Below are 22,219 nucleotides of genomic sequence, written 5' to 3' on the forward strand. Positions count from 1 at the left end.
TTCTTTGCTTCTTTTGCCACTTGCCGACAGTGGTTGTAATGTTGGGATGTGGGAGGAAACTGGAGCAAATGTGCAAACTCCATACTGACAACGCCCAAGCTCAGAATCGAACCTGGGTCCCAAGAGCTGTGAGGCAGCAGCACTAACTGCCACGCCACCGTGCCAGGAAATCTGTGCTCCTCCAGTTCTGGCCTCTTGTTCTTCCCGGCATTTACATGGCCATCTTCACCTCCAAAACTTTCTTCCTTTGATCCACTCTTCAAAAGCTGCCTCTTTGGGCCAAGCTGTGAGTCATTCAACCTAAGGATTTCCCGTTGTGGCTGGGGGCCTGATTTAGTTTGAGTACACTCCTCCAAACTTTCTTGGGTTGGCTGGTAGTGTTAAAGGCTCATTGCTACCACCACCGGCGGTGGTGATAAGGATTAGAGGAAATAATTCCACAAAGGCTGCCCTGGTGATGCACAAGTGGGACAGTGGACACAGATGTCACACACGGACACAGAGTCGAAGGAGGCATGAATCCATCAAGGGGCTTGTGGACAATTTCAGAGTGCTAATACATCAGAGCAGACAAAAGTGAAGTCAGTGGAGCAGCTGCTACTGAGCCCTGCAGCCAAGGCTTATGTCATGATGCAGTTACCAATGGGTTGACAGCCAGGATACTCTGTAGTACAGGCCAGCCGGCATGAGCGAAGAAACGACGCAAACACAAGTTGGATCCAAAGCAACAAAATTCCACCAACAGCCGGTTTCCCTTCTCTGCTGCCAGGAATGACTTGGCAAACTCTTCCTTGCCTGCAGCAAAGCCCAGCTGTATTGAGTAAAGCGGTGGGAATCTTGTCGCAATAGTGTTGCAATCATCTTATTAAGAGCTGGCAGAGGAAGCCAGGATGAGCTTGACATGTGATATGGGTTAGTTACAATGTAAGAAAACAGATGCAGTTTGTCATCACATCTCCGTACCATCTTCCCCTGCCCTGGAGAATGACCCACCTCCTGTTTCAAACGTTCTATCAGAATGCAAAGTCTTTGACTGTAATTTTGAGAATTGGCAATGGAAATCTCAATTATTCCTAAATAATTCCGATTTGATTCAAAAGTTCCTCATTTCACCCATGGGACTTTTCCTCCTTCTTCATGCTGACTCATGGCTGTTTCCAGCTTTTGTTGTCCTGCCTTCATGTGTGGGCTGAGACAGCGAGTGTACACAAGCTATTTGACCTTGGGGTGCATCACCTCCCATTCAAGACTGTTGTCACTGATGACAGCCAAGGGAAAATGATTCCTGGTCAGATATCCTAGCGCAGGGCATGAGACCAATTTACCTCTGAACTAAGGTCCACACTGGCCTCTGAGCCTGGATGTGGGGCTAAGACAGAATTTAAAACTTGGGAGGAAAGGGACTGTCGATGTTTCGGGTCAAAACCCTGCATCAGGACAGGGTTTTGACCCCAAAACATTGACAATTCCTTTCCTTCCCCGGATGCTGCTCAGCCCGCTGAGTTCCTCCAGCAGATTGTTTGTTGCTCCAGATTCCAACATCTGCACTCTCCTCTGTCTCCAGAATTTAAAACAGAGCTGGAACTGAGCAGCAAGAACTGTCATGAAGATGACCGTCCCCCAAAGACGATAGGAGAATGTCTCAGATTCCCCAACAGATACTCCCACGTTTATGGTTAGCCCTGCACTGGATTAAAGTTTGATGGGAGGTGTTCAGTTCAGTTACAAGTGATGCAAACAGCTGCACAGTGTACAACTGGGTATCCACAGAATGCCACAGTCATCTGGGTACAGAGTGCACTATATTAAACATACAAGGCTGGAATGAATTCTGTGTCTGTCCCAAGTTGTCAGTGGGATGCTGAATTCCTCAGGACACCTGAAACAGAGGAGGGGAGGGGCGGGGAAATCAGCCCAGCTTCCAGATTACAGTTGGGTTTGGTTTACTGCTGTCTGTCAGGGTAGGAAATCTGCCACCCTTACCCAGTCTGTCCTGTATATAACTCTAACCATCCCACCGGCCCCAAGGTGGTTGGCATGAAAGAGCATCAGGGAGGAGGAATAAACACCAGCCTTGCCAGTGATGTCCACTGTCGGTAAACAAATTTAAAAGCAGACGCTAACAGAGCCTGTATGGATGTGTAAGATCAGGGGCAAGATTGCATTTGATGCTGCAATACTAAAACATCTCTGTTACCGAAAAGCCGATCAAGTTGCCTTGAATATTGAAAGTATTTGTTGCATTTCCACCTGAGGGGAAGATGACCAAAAGAGTATCAATCAGATCGTTACCCACTGCTATCGGAGAAGAAAGGATATTAACACACTGCAGTGGCAGGGACTTGCAAATATTTTCACACAATACTGACAGGACACTCTGCAACGTCAAGGAAAAGAGGATAGTTACAGCTCTGACAGGGAAACATAGATCTTTACACATTACAGTGTCAGTGGAATGCAAATATTTCACACTGCAGTGCCTGTAAGAGAGAATATTTGCACACTGGGACACTGATACAGAGCAGATATTTATCCACTGCAGTGACAGAGCTCAGGGAAAGTTTACACATTTCTTGATACAAATAGTTGTGCATTGTAATGTGAGTTATGACAGGATATGTACACACTGCAGTGTGAGGTCTGTGAGAATATAGGGATACCATCGTGACAGTACAAATACACTGCTACGTAGTGGAAAAGTGGATATTTACAAATTGCATTGTGAGAATATTTACACAGGGCAGTATCGGGGCAATGCCAATATTTACACACTTGCGTGCTTGATGATGTGAATACTTACACACATTTCTAACATTATGAACACAGCAAACTCTGGCATTACAGAGGGGTTATGTTGCTAGAAAAACATCTGTATCACGATTTTCTATAATGCAAACCCTTTTTTTCCCATTGAATCTCATGTTTTAAGTGGAGATGTGTTATTCTTATGGGGAGGGAAGTTTTTCTCTCTAAAGTAATGCCTCTGTGGGTGCAACTGAATTCTGACTGTATTGTAGGCAGAAGAGAAAGGATTGTTGTTTTAATTCACTAGGATGGATATTGCATTGTTTGATAAAGTATTGTTGTACAAGTATCAATAGAGGAGATTGCCTTGTCACTTTCCAAAGCAAATCCATTGAGTGCCCTCCTACTGTGAACCAGCAGCCTGTGATCTTTGTCCTTGATAAACTAGTTCAGGTCTCTGTATACATTTTGTGTTTATTTATTCATTTTTTCTCATAAATTCCATAAGAGAGTATTTTCATTCCATATCTCAAAATTTTTGGTAGTGATTTGTGAATTCTAATCAGGTGAATTTCCATTACCCAAACTGCTGTAACACCTTATGGAGCTTGACAGGGTAGGTGCCCTGTCAGCACCGGATGAGTCTTGAACAAGGCGACATAACTACAAGGTAAGGGGCCAGTCATTTAAAACTGAGGTACATAGAAATGTCTTCTCACAGAGGCTGGCTGATGGAAGCTAGATCATTAGAAGTGTTTGAAGTGGAGGTAGATAAGTACTTGATCGAATAAGGAATAGAAGGGTTATGGAGAAATGTCACAAAAGGGGAGTTGAGGCCAGCACAGATCTGCCATGATCATATTGAACATAAATGGCAGTGATGCTTCACTCCCTGATGAGCTCAGCACCTTTTATGCACGCTTTGAAAGGGAGAATAACGTTACACCTGTGAGAATCCCCACAGCATCTGGCGACCCTGTGATCTCTGCCTTGGAGGCTGACATCAGAACATCCTTCACAAGGCGTCAGGCCCCGACGGTGTACCTGGCAGGGTACTGAAAATCTGTGCTGACCAACTGGCTGGACTGTTCAAGGACATCTTCAACCTCTCACTGCTGCAGTCAGAGGTTCCCACCCGCTTCAAAAGGGCATCAGTCATACCAGTGCCCAAGAAGAGTTGGGTGAGCTGCCTCAATGACTGTCGCCTGGTAGCACTCACATCTACTGTGACGAAGTGCTTTGAGAGGTTGGTCATGGCTAGAATTAACTTCTGCCTGAGCAAGGACCTGGACCCGCTGCAATTTGCCTTCCGCCACAACAGGTCTACAGAGGACGCAATCTCACTGACTATCCACTCAGCTTTGGAGCAACTAGACAACAGCAAAACATACATCAGGCTGCTGTTTATCGATTACAGCTCAGCATTCAACACCATCATCCCCTCAGTACTAATCAACAAGCTTCAAAACCTGAGCCTGTGCACTGGATCCTCAACTTCCCTATCGGGAGACCACAAGCGGTAGTTACACCTTCTCCTTGCTTACAATCGACACAGGCGCACCTCAAGGATGCGTGCGTAGCCCACTGCTCTACTCTCTCTATACTCATGACCATGTGGCTAAGCACAGCTCAAACGCCATCAATAAATTCACCAACTGTTGGCAGAATCTCAGATGGCGATGAGGAGGCGTACAGGAGTGAGATAGATCGGCTGGTTGAGTGGTGTCACAACAACCTCACACTCAATGTCAGCAAGGCCAAAGAATTGATTGTGGACTTCAGGAAAGGGAAGTCAGGAGAACACCAGACTTCATTGAGGGGTCAGCCGTGGAAAAGGTGAGCAGCTTCAAGTTCCTGGGCGTCAATATCTCAGAGGATCTATCCTGGGCCCAACACATTGATGCAATCATGAAGAAGGCATACCAGTGGCTCTACTTCATTAGGAGTTTGAGGAGATTTGGTATGTCACTGAAGACTTGAAAATTTCTACAGATGTACGGTGGAGAGCATTCTGACTGGTTGCATCACAGCCTGGTATGGAGGCCCCAATGTGCAGGACTGAAAGAGGCTGCAGAGGGTTGTAGACTCAGCCAGCTCCATTACAGGCACAACCTTCCCCGTCATTGAATATACCTTCAAGAGTCTGTGCCTCGAGAAAGCGGCATCCATCTCTAAGAACCATCACCACCTGGGACATGCCCTCTTCACTTTACTACCATCGAGGTGGAGGTACAGGAGCCTGAAGACCCACACTCAATGTTTCAGGAACAGCTTCCTCCCCTCCGCCATCAGATTTCTGAACAGTCCATGAACACTACCTCATTATTCTTCTTTTGCACTTTTTATGTATTTGTGTAACTTATAGTAATTTTAATGTCTTTATGTCTTGCACTGTACTACTGCTGCTGCAAAACAACAAATTTCACAACGTATGTCAGTGACAATAAACCTAATTCTGATTCTGATTCTGAATGGTGGGGCAGGCTAGAAGGGCTTGGTCCTATTTTCTTGTACTCTTGTTCCATTCGTATTCTGACGGTACTCTTGTCGAAGGTTTTTTAAATTTTAAAATATACTTTATTAATAAAAATTCTAAGGTATATAAATACAGAACATTCAACTCAACATTTTCATACTAAGTAATGTTATTTCATTACTTAATATTAACAGTCATCATCCATTTACAAATTTAAATAGTTCATGAGGTTTTAACACAACTTCTAAATAATTTGGGTGCAATGGCAGTAAGACCCTAAATTGTGGACCTTTCGCATTGAGACCCCACTGTTTTTTTCTTAAAAGCAATAACTTTATTTTCTCATGTACAAAGCTCTCGTCAATTTTAGATTAAAATGCAATCCTCGCTGTCCAGGATTCACTCCAGCCCCTGCAGTGCCTAACCCTCCCTGAAGGTCTCTCACAAGCTAGCAGACACCATGTCTCTGTGAACACCAGGGCACAGGAAGAAGGGCAGGCAGTCAGCTTGGACAGCCCTTGACAGTCCATTGACTGCACCTGTAAATGGCAACCCTGGCCAGGCGCAGAAGACCGATGAGGAGGTCCTCCGACTGACCCATCCCCACTCCGCACTGGGTGACCAACAGTCAGAATTTGAGGAGCAGCCTCTTCAAACACTAAAACAAGGGCAGCAGCCTCTCGTCCTCCATTTAAACATGGAAGATGGAGTCAGAAATGGCAGCTGGCCTGGGACTCCATGAACTAATTTGAAACCCTATACATGGGACTGCTCTGTGCAGCACCCATCAGACCAGATCCATGATGTAAAGGGGAAGACTGCCAGGAAGAAAAATGAACGCTGCTTGGTCAGGGCTGTGGGAAATTTTCCCCACCATTGTGAATTCTCCACATTGTATATATTTACACACTGCATGGTCAGGGCAGTGTGAATATTTACACACTCCATGGTCAGGGCAGTGTGAATATTTACACACTCCATGGTCAGGGCAGTGTGAATATTTACACGCTCCATGGTCAGGGCAGTGTGAATATTTACACGCTCCATGGTCAGGGTAGTGTGAATATTTGCACACGGCATGGTCAGGGCAGTGTGTATATTTGCACACTGCATGGTCAGGGCAGTGTGAATATTTACGCGCTCCATAGTCAGGGCAGTGTGAATATTTGCACACTGCATGGTCAGGGCAGTGTGAATATTTGCACACTGCATGGTCAGGGCAGTGTGTATATTTGCACACTGCATGGTCAGGGCAGTGTGAATATTTGCACACTGCATGGTCAGGGCAGTGTGTATATTTGCACACTGCATGGTCAGGGCAGTGTGAATATTTACACATGGCATGGTCAGGGCAGTGTGAATATTTACACACGGCATGGTCAGGGCAGTGTGAATATTTGCATACAGTGATGTCAGGACTGGGAGATTTTACAAAGTTCCTCTTGTCATACAATTGCTGAAACTGGCCACAGCGCCCCCTGTAGCCGAAAACTTTGCTCATTGATTTTCAATCCAACTGGAACTCTATTTTCTCTGAATACCCACACAATCAATGTATAAGTAATTGGTAATCCCATTTCACTAAATACCAAGTATAAACTTACACTGTACATCCTAACATATACTAACTAAACATCTGTCTTGTGTTACCTAACTGCTGCTTTCAGATTTACAGAAGTGAAAATTTTCACTCTGCCCAGTATAGCCACGTGCAAATAGTCTCACTGCTTTGATCCTCCAGAATGGATTCACACCAAGTTACATCGTAGGGTTTAGATATTCACATTGACCTAACACTGCAGTATGTAAATATACATGTAGCCCTGATCCAACAATGTGTAAATATTCATGCTAATGTTATAGTGTGGTGTGTAAGTATTCACATTGTTCCGGCACCGCAGTGTGAATATGAATGATTTCACTATCATGACATAGCAAAGTGTAAGTCATCACACTTCTAATGATACCACAGTGTGCAAACATTTACTGTCCTGACATTGCAGATTGCAAAAATATTCACTGACCTGACAATGCAGAATGTAAATATTCACACTACTACCCTATCTGTGCAGTTTGAAAGTGTTCTACCTGCCATGACACCACAGTGTGCAAATATTCACACTGCGCTGACACTGCAGAGTGCAAACATTCTCCTTGCCCTGACACTACAGTGTTCACATTCATACTTGTCCCAACACTGAAGTGTACAAAGATTCACACTGTGCTGACACTGAAGTGTGCAAACAGTCTCACTGCCCTGGCAGAACTATCTGTAAATACTCTCACTGTCCTGATATGATAGTGTGTTAATATTCACTGCCTCGATACCACAGTTTTTAAAAATTCATGCTGACCTGAGACTTAAGTGTGTAAATATACTCATTGCCCCGAAGAGGCGGTGTGCCAAAATTCACACTACCTGACACTATTACGTGCAAGGATTGTCACTGTCCTAGCAATGCAGTGACATAATGTTCTTAGTCCTGGCACAGCAAAACATAAATATTCACACTTCCCCTCACACGACAGAGTGCAGCTTTTCACATAGTCTGACGCTGCCTTGTGTAAATATCTTCACTGGTCTGAAACTGCATTCACACAACAGTGTGCAATATTCACAATATCCTCACACTGCAGTGTGTATATATTTTCACTGTGCAGTGAATGCAGTGTGCAAATATTCACTTTGTTCTGATACTGGTGTGTGAATGTTCTCACTACCCTGGCACTGCAGCATGTAAATATTCCAGCTGCCCTGATATGGACTCGTGTCAATATTCACACGGGTCAAACACTTAAACGTGTAAATATTCTCACTGCCCCAACACCACAGTCTGCCCTGATACTGTTGTGTGTGAATATTCTCTCTGCCCTGATATTTCCACGTGTAAATCTTTGCCAAAAGAGAATAAACTGTTGTTCATCTTATTAGAATTCTCTTTAGATCTTGCTGTGCACAATTTAGCTCCTGTGTTTGCTGATAAAACAGCAGTGACTTACTTCAAATGCATTTAATTGCGAGAGATTTAGGAACAATCTCAGGTTGTGAAAGGTAATAAATCAAAGTTATTTCATTCATTTGCTCATTGTCTCATGTTCTTTCATGATTTTATGAACCATGCCAGCATGCTGCAATTTGGACCTTGACATTTCACCCTTCCCCCATCACCTTGGTTGTTAATTACAAAGTAATTGGTTTTTTAATACCCACATTACCATTGAGCAAATATTTCCTAGTGACAATACAATTTTATTCCCTCTTTGACTTTGATTTACTCAATGCAGTGATTTACAAACCACACAGCCACAATCTGAGTTGGCTTTTCAGCAGCCTTAGAGTGCTCCTGGGCACATGAATTATAGATGTGACAAACAAGGAAATACTTTAACTCTCCACCCAACCCCAAATTTCCCTGGCCAACTGAGATGCTGCAGGCCCTCAGTCCCTCCTCATGCAGCTCTCAGATGGTGATTAACACCTCTGTATAAGGTGCTGCCAACATTTACACAGGAACTGATCTCTGTTTCACACAGCTCTTTAAAATAAATTAAGTGACCAATATATTGCAAATAACAGTGCAAAAGTTGGCACAGAATTCTCAAGCCCACACTTATCTTCAGAATTGGCACAGGAGGTGGGGTATGAGTGGCACAGTGGCGCAACTGGTAGATCCGCTGCCTCACCGTGTCGGAGACCCGGGTTCAATTCTGACCTTGGGAACTGCGTGTGTGTGTGTGTGTGTGTGCGTGTGTGCGTGTGTGTGTGTGTGTGTGTGTGTGTGTGTGTGTGTGTGTGGAGTTTGCACGTTCTCCCTGTGACCCTGTGGGTCTCCTGGTTTCCTCTGGGTGCTCCGGGTTCTTCCCACATCCCAAAGACATGCAGGTTGGTCGGTTAATTCGCCTCTGTACATTGCCCTAGTGTGTAACAAGTGGTAGAATCTGGAGGGAGCTGATGAGAATAAAAAAATGAGATTAATGTTCGATTGGTGTAAAGTGGGCGGTTGATGGTCGGGCAGTCTCGATCGGGCGAAGGACCTATTTCTGCGCCGTATCTCTCTTTGACTCCATGATTCTAAATTATCTGTTGGACATAAAAACTCATTTTTATATTGTTGTGAGAGCTAAGCTGTTTACACTGAGTACAGTGACTTGGCAGCTGGCTACCCTGTAGCATATTGTGTTGCTGCCTAATCTCTAGATGGGAGCATGAATTTCCTTTTCAGAAATAGGCTCTATATATAAAATATGCAAATATATAGTAGAGTATATTCATATGTTGCCATTCACAGCACAAGACATATCGTTCCATTTCCTTACAAGATTTACATTATGCGAGTTTAAGATCCATTTACCTTTTGCATTCACTCCTGGGGGGTTTTTACAAGGGTTTTGGCCCCTCAGGGAGAAAGACCAAAATGGTGGCCTTTCCCACAGAGCCTTTGAAGTGGGCTGCACCCAGCTTCTGTGTGTCCCTCTGCATGAGGTGGGGGCATCGATCATGATTGTCAACAGGAGTTTCATTCAAGGGTGAGCAGCTTCAAGTTCCTGGGCATCAATTTCTCGGAGGATCTATCCTGGGCCCAACACGTTGATGCAAACACGAGGAAGGCACGCCGGGGGCTCTATTTCATTAGGAGTTTGAGGAGATTCGGTATTGGTATTGGTTTATTATTGTCACTTGTACTGAGGTACAGTGAAAAACTTGTCTTGCATACCGATTATACAGGTCAATTCATTATACAGTGCAGTTATATTGAGTTAGTGCAGTGTGCATTGAGGTGTACAGGTAAAAATAATAACAGTACAGAGTAAAGTGTCACAGCTACAGAGAAAGTGCAGTGCAATAAGGTGCAAGGTCACAACAAGGTAGATCGTGAGGTCAGAGTCCATCTCATCGTATAAGGGAACCATTCAATAGTCTTATCACAGTGGGATAAACTGTCCTTAAGCCTGGTGGTACGTGCCCTCAGGCTCCTGTATCTTCTACCTGACGGAAGAGGAGAGAAGAGAGAATGACCCAGGTGGGTGAGGTCTTTGATTATGCTGGATGCTTCGCCAAGGCAGCGAGAGGTGAAGACAGAGTCCAAGGAGGGGAGGCTGATTTCCGAAAATTCTTACACATTTCTATAGATGTACGGTGGAGACCATTCTGACTGGTTGCATCACAGCCTGGTATGGAGGCTCCAATGCACAGGATCACAAGAGGCTGCAGGGGGTTGTAGACTCACCCAGCTCCATCGTGGGCACAACCCTCTCCGCCATCGAGGACATCTTCAAGAGACATTGCCTCAAGAAGGTGGCATCCATCACTGAGGATCTTCACCATCCGGGCCATGCCCTCTTCTCGTTACTACCATCAGGGAGAAGGTACAGGATCCTGAAGACCCACACTCAATGATTAAGGAACAGCTTCTTCCCCTCTGTCATCAGATTTCTGAATGGTCCATGAACACTACCTCATTATTCCTTTTTTTTTGCACTATTTATTTATTTTTGTAATTTATGGTAATTTTATGTCTTTGCACTGCACCGCTGCTGTAAAAGCAACAAATTTCACGTCATATGAGTCAGTGATAATAACTCTGATTCTGATTCTGATTTTGGGAGCCACTACCACTGAATCTGATTCTTTCTTCTCCTGATGTCCAGGCAATTAATGTGCCAAAGGTGACAGGGGTGAGGGGTGTTGGGGTGAGGTTTTCCTCCCTTTCACCTCTCCCACTTGCAAGAAGAGTGAATGAGTCCTTTGCTGGTCTTTCTGATCCGTCGCCCTGTTTCCTTTGCAGGCTCAGTTAACTATTCATTGGAGTCATAGAGTCATAAAGCACAGAAAGAGGCCCTTTGGCCCACCATGTCCATGCTGACTTTTGTACCTGTCTACATTTGCTCACATTGGGTCTCTCACCTTCTATGCCTTGGCTAAGTACCTGTCTAGATGCATCTTAAATGTGATTTTATCTTCTCCACCAGCTCCTCTGGCAGTGTGTTCCAGATATCAGCCACTCTCTGTGTGAGAAACATTCCCTACTGATCCCCTCTAAACCTCCTCCCCCTTCCTCTTATTGCCAGCACTCTTCAATAGGAAGCTCCTTTTGTGTGAGCAGATGTGAATGGTTATGGTGGGTGGTTCAGGGACTGGGTGAATGGGTAGGTACATGACTATTCCTTAGGTTTGTGAGTGAGAGGTTGGGGAGTAGGTGGGTGGGCGTGTACAAGTGTGGGGATATGGCACTGGTTGCGTGAGTATGAGGACAGGTGAAGCTGGGTTGATTTTATTTTATTCTTTTGTGTGATTTCGATATCAGTGGCGAGGTCAGTTTTTCTTGCATAATCCTAATTTCCTTGCACAAGTGGTTGGAAGTTGCCACCTCATACCACTGCAGTGTCTGTGTGTGTGTGAGGATGTGTGTGTATGTGTCTGCTGACTGGACGCACTACTCAGTGTGTGTAGTGAGTTGACGTAGTGAGTTAGTGTGTGAGAGTGTGCTGTGAATGGATGCGTGAGAATGTGTGCAGTGCATACGTATGTGTGCGTGTGCACATGGTACTCATTCAGCTGAGTGGAGTACAGCATTCTGTGTGTAATCTTGTGGAGAATAAGGCACCCTCCACAGCAGCTGAAATAATGTGGGGCTGGTGCTGCAGGGAGGTGTACATGGGGAAGAACAATCCAACCAAGACCTCAACGGTGGAACAGGCGGACGAAGTTATTTCAGACTCAATGGCTGTGAAGGCGGATGAAGGCTGCAACAAACCCATCAGCTCCAACCGTCGTGGTTTCCATGCCATTGGAATCAGTTGGTTGATTTGCAAAGTATCGTGTGCTCTTTGCAGTGCAACATCAAGTACACGTTAAACAAACACACGCACAGGCATCTTCGCTCTGTGGGCTACTTCTGATCAATGGAATGAAGACCATCATCCTCGACCTCGAGGGATAGCCACGACAATGACGACGAGGAATAACCATAATATTATTGTTGGCCCCGACAATGGTCACAGTGAGATGGACTATGACCTCACGATCTACCTTATTGTGACCTCGCACCTTATTGCACTGCACTTCCTCTGTAGCTGTGACACTTTACTCTGTACTGTTATCGTTTTTACCTGTACTACCTCAATGCACTCTGTACTAACTCAATGTAACTGCACTGTGTAATGAATTGACCTGTACGATCAGTTTGTAAGACAAAACTGTTCACTGTACCTCAGTACAAGTGACAATAGAAAACCAATACCAATACCGGTCTTTATCCCCCATTAAACTGGCTCCCATCACAGTACCCCTAACGTGGTTCCTCACTGTTGGCCAGAGAAAGGGTGGGCTATGGCTGGAGACGGGGGTGGGGTTGGAGCCGGAGGCAAAAAGAAAATCTTAACAGGCACATCGAAGTGAGAATTAGCTGAGAGAAACTTTATTGTCCGGTCCAGGAATGACCAGATCTGTGTGGTAATTTGGAAGGAAAATCACCATGGATACATCCACTTTTCAGTGGACATTCACCTGGAGGGGAACCTCAACATCCCCTTACCCCTGCAGAGATCTCAGCTGAATTGGCCAGGAATTAGCACCAAGGTGTGGAGGTCAATTTGATTCTTAAGTAAATCACAACTGAAAAATTGCCACCCCTCTCCATTCTTTCCCTGGGCAAGCATCATTCGAAATCCCTTCTCTCCTCTCGGATAGGTGGGAAAATTCCCACAACAGTACTTGAGTAAGAGCAGGAGAGCTCTGCTTTCTGTTTTACCCATGGTTGCAGTTGCATGCTTGTCAGTAATATCCATCTTTTCAAACTAAAATATTTTTGGAAACTCTGCTTTCCACAACACTTGGACGCCAGCCGTTCACAATCAATGACGTTGGGGACCAAATGTCACATTTCCAATTCCGCTGATGATGCAAAACTAGATGGGATTTTGAGTTGGGAGAAGGATGCAAAAAGATTTCCAGGAGATACAGGCTGGCCAAGCCGGGTGAGTGGACAGATGGAATATGATGCGGAACAGTGTGAAGTTATCCACACAACAGAAGATGTTTTTAAATGGTGAGAGATTGGGCAATGCTGATTGAAGGGACCTAGGGTTTTCTTGCACACAAGTCTCCCACAACCAGCATACAGGTGCAGCAGATGTTAGGAAGGCAAATGGTATGTTGGCCTTTACCTGAAATTTTGAGTGCAGATGTCGTACTGAAATTGTGCAGGGCTTTGCTGACACCCCCACCAGTCACAGCCTGCCACCCTGAGAAAAATCGGATTATTCCCACTCTTTGCTTTCTGTGCCGTAACCGGTTCTCGACCCAGCTCAACATATTACTCCCAGCTCTGCTTTATGACCAGTTCCTCCCCGACTCTCCCCCGCTAATTTGCAATCACAACGGAAGAAAATGGGTTTGGGAAGTGGGGAAAATAAATCTCCCAGCATTAGGGAAGTTGGGTATAGGGTGCTCTGCTGAATTGGCCAGGAATTAGCACCAAGGTGCAGAGGTCAATTTGATTCTTAAGTAAATCACTGTTGAGAGCGCTCCAACATTGGCATCCAGTACAAAATCCAAGCGTAATATAGAGCCTGTGTATAACAAATTGTAATGCGGAGGATCAGGTGTGAGAAAGAAGAGCAGGCGATATACTGAGGCCAGAGGCGATCAATCAGGGGGAGAGAAGTGTCTCCCCCAACGCCCCGCCCCTGTCCCAGCAGTTAAGGTGCGCTGCTCCGTTGGTAACGTGCAACGGGAGGAGGAGGAGGGTGCAGTCGCTGTGGATGTGTGCGTGTGTTTAACAAACAGAAGCAGGTGGATGTGAAGTGTGCAGAGAGCCCGATTTCGCCAGCTTGCTCCATGCTCCAATGAATTTGCGAAGCAAATGAGGCAGGCGAGCATCTGTGGAGCATTGTTACCAGGGATTACAGCGGGACACGGAATCCTGTACCAGCCGCGGCGGCAGGGGGAGGAGTGAGTTACTTTGGAATTAACGCGAAGGGAAAATAAAAAGTGGCCAACGAAATCACGCCAGCTCATAATTAAATCCAGTGTTTTGTCCTATCTTGCCAGGGCTGCGAGCTTGTGAAGGAGGGTTGGGGGAGGGTTGTGATGTTTGGTGAGATTGGTTAGTCCCTGGCCGAGGTTGGTCGTGTCCATTTAAAGGGGCAGGCGTGTCCTGGGCCGGCTGAGTGTTGGGGGAATGGCTGCTCCGGTGCAGCCGGCTGTTGTTGTGCGCTAGCGCCGGGGACACGCTTCACTCACTGCCCACCTCCTCTCGCCGGCCACACTGCTCATCAACATGTCCTTCTTCGCAGGGCAAGATCCTCACCACCATGGAAGACAATAAGCAGCTGGCGGCGAAGATCGATGTGGCCGTGCAGTCGGCCAGCCGCGAGGTGACCAGCCTGAGAGCCGAGCTGACGGCCACCAGCCGCAGACTGGCCGAGCTCAGCCCCGGGGCCGACTGCGCCGGCATGGACACCAAGCACGGAGAAGGTAGGAGGGGAGGGGAGGCATCGGTCCGGGGGGGTGGGGAGAATCAGGGCGCAGATCGGCCGAGGGGAGGGTCAGGAAAGTCACCGGTGGGAGAGCGGGGAAGAAATTGCGGGCTCGGAGTAAATTGAAGAGGGTATGTTGGGGCTTCAGGGTTTCATGGGTTCTGGGGGCTGGGGAGAGGGATTAGGGGGACGAGGGGAGAGGGACCTGGGGAGGAGGAATGGGAGAGAGGGGCTGGGGAAAGGGACATGGGGAGAGGGGCTGGGGACAGGGTTAGTGGAGGACGAGGGTAACGGGGCGTGGGGACAGGGACTGGGGATGTGGAGATGAGAGCTGAGGCGGTGGAGGTGGGGGGGGGGGGAGACTCTGGGATTAAGGGAATAAACGAGCTATGTGGTGGATGTGTATAACCACGGGAGGAACGGACTGCTGAGAATGCCGCGACCCGGCGAGCGGGCCGTTGAGTTCAATGTCTCCTGAAGAATGTGTTGGGGAAAGCTCGATGGCCGCGTGATTGGACAACTGCAGTGTGTGTGTGCTGTGTTGGGGGCATTTTGCATGTTTTCATCCCGTTGCCCCACCACCCCCAATATTAACTCTTTGAGTGTTGACCCCCCCCCCCCCCCCCCAAACACACGGCCAGCTTCTGGGATTGCACTCTGCCGGATGTGCCGGTGTCTCTGGTTGGTCTGGCGAGAGCAGCCTTTGGGTTAATGCACTCGAGCTGTTTGATCTCGAAGGGGTTAATTGCTTTATTAAATATGCATTACGGAATCGACTGGTTTATATTTACATGGTTCACTGTCTCTTTTCCCCATCGGAGAGGATATCCTCATTTTCTTGACTGTGTAAAATAAAATATGTTCCTAGATTCTCCCAGGATTGTGAAAGGAAATCCTCCAGCATGGTGCAGAGCGGGAATGATGCCGGGTGGATGCTGGAATTGTGATGGGGTTTTTCCTCTGTCGTTGGAAGTAACTTTCTCCTGTGGACGCTGCGGTTGTGTGTGTGGGTCGGGCGGGGGGAGAGACACTGGTCGGAGGGAGCGAGGGGTATGCCCTGGCCTGCTACTTCCAGAGACTTGGCTCCTCCTCTCTCTTCCTTTTTGTGGGAAAGTGTTCGGAAAAGGAAACCACAAATTAGATTCCAGTTTACAGAGGGTCATGAGGGAGCTGAGATTCCTTTCCGCCGCCCACCCCTCTCCCCAGTTAGGATTGCAAGACGCCAGCTTCAACCGCAGTTAACTTGCAGTGTGTTTGTTAGTGGACTTTTCACTTGCATCTGTCAACAAGTAACGTTGACTTAATTCTACAATGACACGTACAGACAGCTCTGTTTTCCCCTCCGTGCATGGAGCAATGTAGTGATTGGGGAGTGACGGAGACTCGGCCCGTTCACTGTTCTGCTCTGATTTCTCTCTGCGCTAGTTGTTTCTGGGACTTTGAGAGATTTGAGATGAATTCCCTTCCCACGTACGGTCTGTGGGCTGTACTCGCCGTCCATTGGAACCCCAGCGCCGACACGGGGCTTTCCGACCAACGTTAACGGTGTAATGTTCACCGCTGTGTCTGCTCGGAGCTCTGCACAGCCACATTGTGGTTTCACCCCCCAGTGCAGGGGTGAAGCGATGGTCGCTACAAGTATGTCACCGATTTGGGGGAGAGAGGATGGCAGGAAATTCGCAGCACATGAAGCCCAGCACTTTAAGCGTGTTCTGGCCCACGTTGTTATCCTTGGCAGTGATGCTGGAAATACATCTCCAGGACAACACAGTCAACCCTTCGACAGTAGGAGACACCCGGTCCCACCATATTGGAGCCCCTTCTTGCACACCGCAACACCTTTCAAAGCGCGTCACCCTTGAAGTGACGTCCCCAACCACTCTGCACAGCAAGATCCCACAGTCTGTAATGAGTTCGGATGAGGGAGGGGTGGTCCGGTGTGACTGGGACGGAGGAAGCAGCTCTTGGTTGGAACTCTGCCCCGGGTCGGTGCTCCCTCAGTGCTGTCAGACCAGAGCCGGTACTCGGTCTCCTTCTCTCACCCATTGTCTTCTCCCGGGCCCATCACTGACCAAGGTCCGCAGTGTAGGTGATCTTCTCCCTCGATCCGAACTCCCTCGGTGGGGAACGTTCTGGTTCAGCTTGTATGGATGCGAGTTTCACACTGTAATCTCCCGGGGCGGAGCATTGAGAAAGGAACATGTTTTGAAATCGGATCTGTGCGCGGGGCTGGCTGAGTTCCAGAGTGGAGTGCGAACAGTCAGACACCATCAGCGCGCTGTAATCACACCACGAGTGACACCAACACCGTTCAAACTGCTCTTAAATAGATGAACTATTTTGAATCAAAGCTAAAGAATATTTAACCCCCACTCTGCCTAATTAGAAGGAACCCAGTCGGACAATAACCTTTATTAATGAATAAGTAGTATTTCTACGCAAGTAAATGAAAATTAAAACCTGCAGATGCTGAAAATCTAAAATAAAAACAGAAACTGCTGAGGAAGGGGCTTGCAACTGTAACATTAACTCAGTTTCTCTTCCCACAGATGCTGCCTGACCTGAGTATTTCCAGCTTTTTACTTCTATGCAGTTACCCTGACAATAACCTGTTCCCTGTTGAATAAGTGGTTTTCCCATACTGCGAGTAACCCTTTCGGTACTGCATGAATGGCATTTCTATACAGTCACCTTGAGACTAACCATTTCCCTGAACATATAACGTCTCTACACAGTGAAATGCCAGAAAGTGCTCAAAATACTCAGCAAGTCCAGCAGCGTCTGTGGAGAGAGGAACAGAGTTAACTTTCCAGGTCAATGACCTTTTCATCAGTGAGTAACTGCAGATGTTGGAAATCTGGAAATAAAAATAACAGAGCAGATGTTACCCGCAGGAAACAAATAATTGACAGTTCCTGCCAAAAGAGTGCTCTTCAGGATTGGCGTTTGAATACTCAAACAAGGGAATTGTGTGGATGTGAGAGGTCTGGGGTTGGATGGGGAGGAGGAAGGTGCAGTAAATTTTTGTAGCAGGAGTAGGCTGAACCACGTGTGCCTAGAAATTCTAACCCTGCCATTACAGGTGAGTTAAACTGTAATGAGCAAAGGAAAGCTGGCAGGTCATCAATTGCCATGGTGAGGCCTGGAGTGGTATCTCAAAGTCAAGTTAAGGCATTGGGTGGGTAGCAATCAGTTGCATAGGGTGTGTTGGACACCCATGTACTGGTGAGTTTTGCAGAAATGGGTCCATGTTGTGTACACCTGGCAGTAGTGCACTCATCTGGGCATCAGTTCGTACTTACTAAAGATGCAAAGCAAAATCGTGGTCTTTATTAGAGGTAGTGAGCGTATGGTCATACTTAGCAGTGAGTCTTTTAATAAAATTAACCACATGGTGCACATAATCATTGGGCTACTCAATAGAATATCTGGATCTTGGATGGAAGTGCGTTGTGTGGGTTTTGGGATCTATGAGGATATTTGAGAATGGGTGCTGGTTCTGGGTGGGGTGGCTGTGCTGACGGGTCACCAAATAGAAGGTCATCATTGGTTTAAGGAATTCCGTCCAAGCAGATGGAAGAGGTAACAAAGCAAAGTAGCAGCTCCTCCATCCTCTGAGAGTGTCAGAAACTTGGTACGTGATTTTTGGGAGTCCAGAGCATTGGAGTTCAAAGGAAGATAATTCCCGGGGAGTGCAGCAACTGACAGAAGGTGGCGATAAAAGATCAAAAGGAATGGTGAGCAGAGAGACCCAGGGAGATCCATGGAGTCTGAAGATGGGGGCAAATGGGCAGGGATGGGAAGTTAGGTGCTTGTCCATGCTGGCTTTCCCTTCAAGAAAACAAGGGGTGAGGTAGGTGGGTGGGGATGGTGGAGGAGGTGGTTGGTGAAATATCAGCCTAGCATCATCTTAATCAGAATGTGTTCAAGTAGGTATGTAGGGGGATGTAACTGAGGGGATGTATGATGCAGAACTGCAGCACATGGAACAGTACAATGCAATACAAGCTGCAACACAAGGCACGGTGCATTTCCTCACGGCCAACTGTTTGGCCACCTGACATGTTGCTCTTCTACTTCCCCCAAGTCTGAAAGTTTACGTCACTTAATGGTGGTGAGGATCTCCACCATGTGAGAAATTATCCTCAATGCTCACTTAGCTAAAATTTAAAACAAATGCTGTAAACACTCAGTGGAGCATTTGTGGAAAGAGAAACAGTTAACATTTTCAGTTCAAAGATTCCTCGAGGTGTCCGATGAAGGGTCTTTGACTGCAAATGTTTTAACTCTGTTTCTCTCTCCGCAGATGCTGCCTGACCTGCTGAGTATTTACAGCACTTCTGTTTTACATTCCATCTTCCGTATTTCTATTTTCAATTGCTGTTACTTCCTATTGCACCACAATTTGTTCGAGAGAAAACAAAAAATAATCTCCCTCTAGTTTTTGCTGTCTCCAAATCTCCGTTTCCTGTGAGTGGGTGTCCACGGTCTGTGGAGCTCACATGTTACCTTCCATTCTGCACTGTCGTGGGTGCTGCCAATCACTGAGCTTTTAGGAAGGGATAAGAATGTTCTCTTCCATCCCACGAGGATCTGAAACAGCACCACTCAGTGCCAGCACTGCTGGGTAATAATGAGCTCCAACTCATCCTGGGAATATTAACATTCTGCTTGATTTTACTTTGTTTATAAACTATGTTTTGTTCTGAATGTTGCAGTACCTGCATGGACCTTTTAAGGAGGCTAGGAGCAGGACAGTGCACGTGGAATGTGGGAATTTAAATGTATGCCACGCTGCCCTTCATGTTATGTCACTCCTGGAATGCCAGACTTGCAGGAGGTGAACCTGGTACCGGCAACATAAGAAATGTTAGTTCCAGGCAACTGGGATTTTGGAAAAAGGTCCTTGCACCAAGTTACTGTGAGGAGCCCATGGACTGCAGGGAGCTTTCACAGCACCACTGAGCATTTGGCATTTCCAACAGGACACCAGAGTTTCTGCAGAGGCTGCTTGAGTTGGCGACGTTCTAGAAAGAACTGTTTGTTGTTTGACACGATCAATCCAAGCTTTGTTTAGTGCTCTTGCTTGGATTGAATAATAGTGAGCAGCCTGTGCTCAATTGTCTATCATCCTTTGAAGTGCAGTCAGCAGTGATCTAGCTTGGTTTTGTTTTTGGCTGTGAAATCTCTGCTGGGTACATCTTTGTTCTAAAATTAATTTGTAAGACTGTTGATGATGTTGTATCACCTCGTCACCTTCAAATGAATCCCAGCTGAATTTGTGTTACCTTCCAGATCACTTGTCCTGCAGGCTTTGAGGCTTTGGTGTTTGTTTGCTGCCCATTTAATGTCGTGACTGATGTTGAGAGGCATCGTAGGCAGGCAGTGATTACCTTCCAATGAGACCGACCTGTCTTCTCCCAACTTTGGCACAGGATCTCAATTGAACGAGGAGAGACTGACATCTTTCTCTTACTACTTCTTGCCTGAGTTACTGATCCCAAGTGTTGGACTGACTGATATCAGCCAACTCATCGGACCAGAGTTAAACTGAGGAAGTGGAGACACAAGACACTGCAGATGCTGGAATCTGGAGCAGCACACAATCTGCTGGAGGAACAGAGTGGATCAAGCACCATCTGTGTGTGTGTGTGTGTGTGTGTGTGTGTGTGTGTTGGGGGGGGGAGGTGAGGAACTGTCGACATTTTGACCCGAAACGTCAATTTCTTCACTGCGCGCACACACGCACGCACACCACTCAATTTGCTGAGTTCCTCCTGCAGATTGTCTGTTAAACTGAGGAGCTGGTCAGTGAACCCCAATGGTGCAGTAACATTGAGTCATCAAAGTTTGCACATCATCCACAACCTTCACCGTCAATTAAGTTTGAATAGTAGCATCGCAGAAAATTCAAAGATTGTTACCCGTCAGCAGTCTAATTCCCTGTGACCAACTGATCCTGTGGGCGGTGATGTCGATCAACAAGTCCCAATGAATCACTCTGATTATGGAAATTGGGAGCAACAGATTTCAGTTTTGTTCTTTTCTCCGTAACTCATTCCAAGCACTTTCACTTCATGCTCCATCCTGTAAGCACTTCACATCTATGTTGGACTGAAAAGGTTCAAGTTATTCAATTAATCGCTTTCTCCCACCCCCATCACCCCGCCACCCACCCCCCCCCGCCCCCCAACCCCTACCCTCTAACCAACAGAGAGCAGCATGATGGTGATTATATCAATTGGCTGGGCCAAGGTTTGTTAGACAAGTGGAATGGAGTGGCCTAATAATCACGGACATCATTGCTCCATGTGTCGATGGGCAAGTTTACTTAACAAACATCTCTTAGTACAAATAAAATGACCGAGTTAATGTCTCATTTTAAATATTGTGCTTGCAGTAGGTAATTTCATGCTGTTGAATCTGTTCCACCTGCAACCATGTATTCTCACCAACTCCAACACAGCCATTCTCTTCCACAGTAATGATGTGTCATTATCTGAAGCACACTTACAACAGGCTGCCTGTGATTAAAGAGCGACCATGCTTGAATAGGTGAAACAGATTTGGAAATGCCTGCTTGTATTGTCACCCCCTTCAAACGGTGAATCATACAATGAGAGAGTTCTACCCAGCAACACGTTTCTTCCTGTCATATCCAGGGGAGGCATATTGAATACCTTGTGTCACCGTAACACACTGATAAACACTGGCTCCTATTACAAGGCAATGGTATTGGCTTCGTTATTCCTCATTCAAAATGGAGGTTGTTGCAGGGAGATTGGAGCAAATGGCCGCTCAGTGCATTCAAACAGCTCTGCTTAAAATTCTGTTGGAGCGGTTTCATCATTACTGCTTTCCAATGTCAACAATACAAAGGAAGACTTAATTTTCAGTTCCGTTTTAAAATGCTTTTTAATTAAAGAGTTTCATGTTTCAAGGACAAAAATCTCTTTCTTTCTGAGAGAGCAATTGCCAGGCATGCAGGTGGCTCTGGGGAAACGGTTCCTCGGATTAGCTGGCAGCCTGTGCAGAATCCATCCTCTGCCTGGAGATTTATGCCTTCACTAATGGAGCAGTGTCCGTTCGCTGAGCCCAATGTGAGGCTGGGTGTTTGGAAGGGCAAGGTTGAAAGGTGTAGTTTTCCAGCTTTCTCCATCACACAGAGCAAAGCCCGATCTCCGGGGTGTGTATGACCCCAGAACAGATAAACCTGCACTATCTCGACCATGGAGGCAAATTGTAACCTTGCCTCTGATAGGGAAAATTCATCCCTCATGAATTTACAGTCCATTGAAGTACACGGAGTACTGCTGGATAGGTAATACTGGGCATTAGTACCAGCCCAGTGAATGCACCATTCAGTCAGACCCACCAGCTCGTTCTTTCTCAAAAATGTTTTTTTGCCTTTCAAGTATATATCAAATTCCCTTTTGAAAGTTATTATTGAATCTGCTTCACTGCCCTAATGTGCAGAGCATTCTCAACTACAGTCAGATATTTGAGATTAATTTCAAT

At 46.4% G+C, this 22,219-nt stretch overlaps 1 protein-coding gene across 6 annotated transcripts in view; it reads left to right on the forward strand.

Moving 5' to 3' along the window:
- Positions 1-22,219, forward strand: part of LOC127583294 (kazrin-like) — a 469,156-nt gene that overhangs the window by 178,636 nt on the left and 268,301 nt on the right. For 5 of the 6 annotated variants that reach the window (XM_052039121.1, XM_052039120.1, XM_052039122.1 and 2 more), the window contains one exon: positions 14,519-14,699. In XM_052039121.1, coding sequence (XP_051895081.1) covers positions 14,519-14,699 — 181 coding nt within the window. Of the gene's footprint in view, positions 1-14,056; positions 14,175-14,518; positions 14,700-22,219 lie in introns of those variants that run through there. The other variant, XM_052039124.1, reaches the window with a different exon arrangement.

This window comes from Pristis pectinata, chromosome 26 (genome assembly GCF_009764475.1).
Source record: "Pristis pectinata isolate sPriPec2 chromosome 26, sPriPec2.1.pri, whole genome shotgun sequence".
NCBI classification, from domain to species: domain Eukaryota; kingdom Metazoa; phylum Chordata; class Chondrichthyes; order Rhinopristiformes; family Pristidae; genus Pristis; species Pristis pectinata.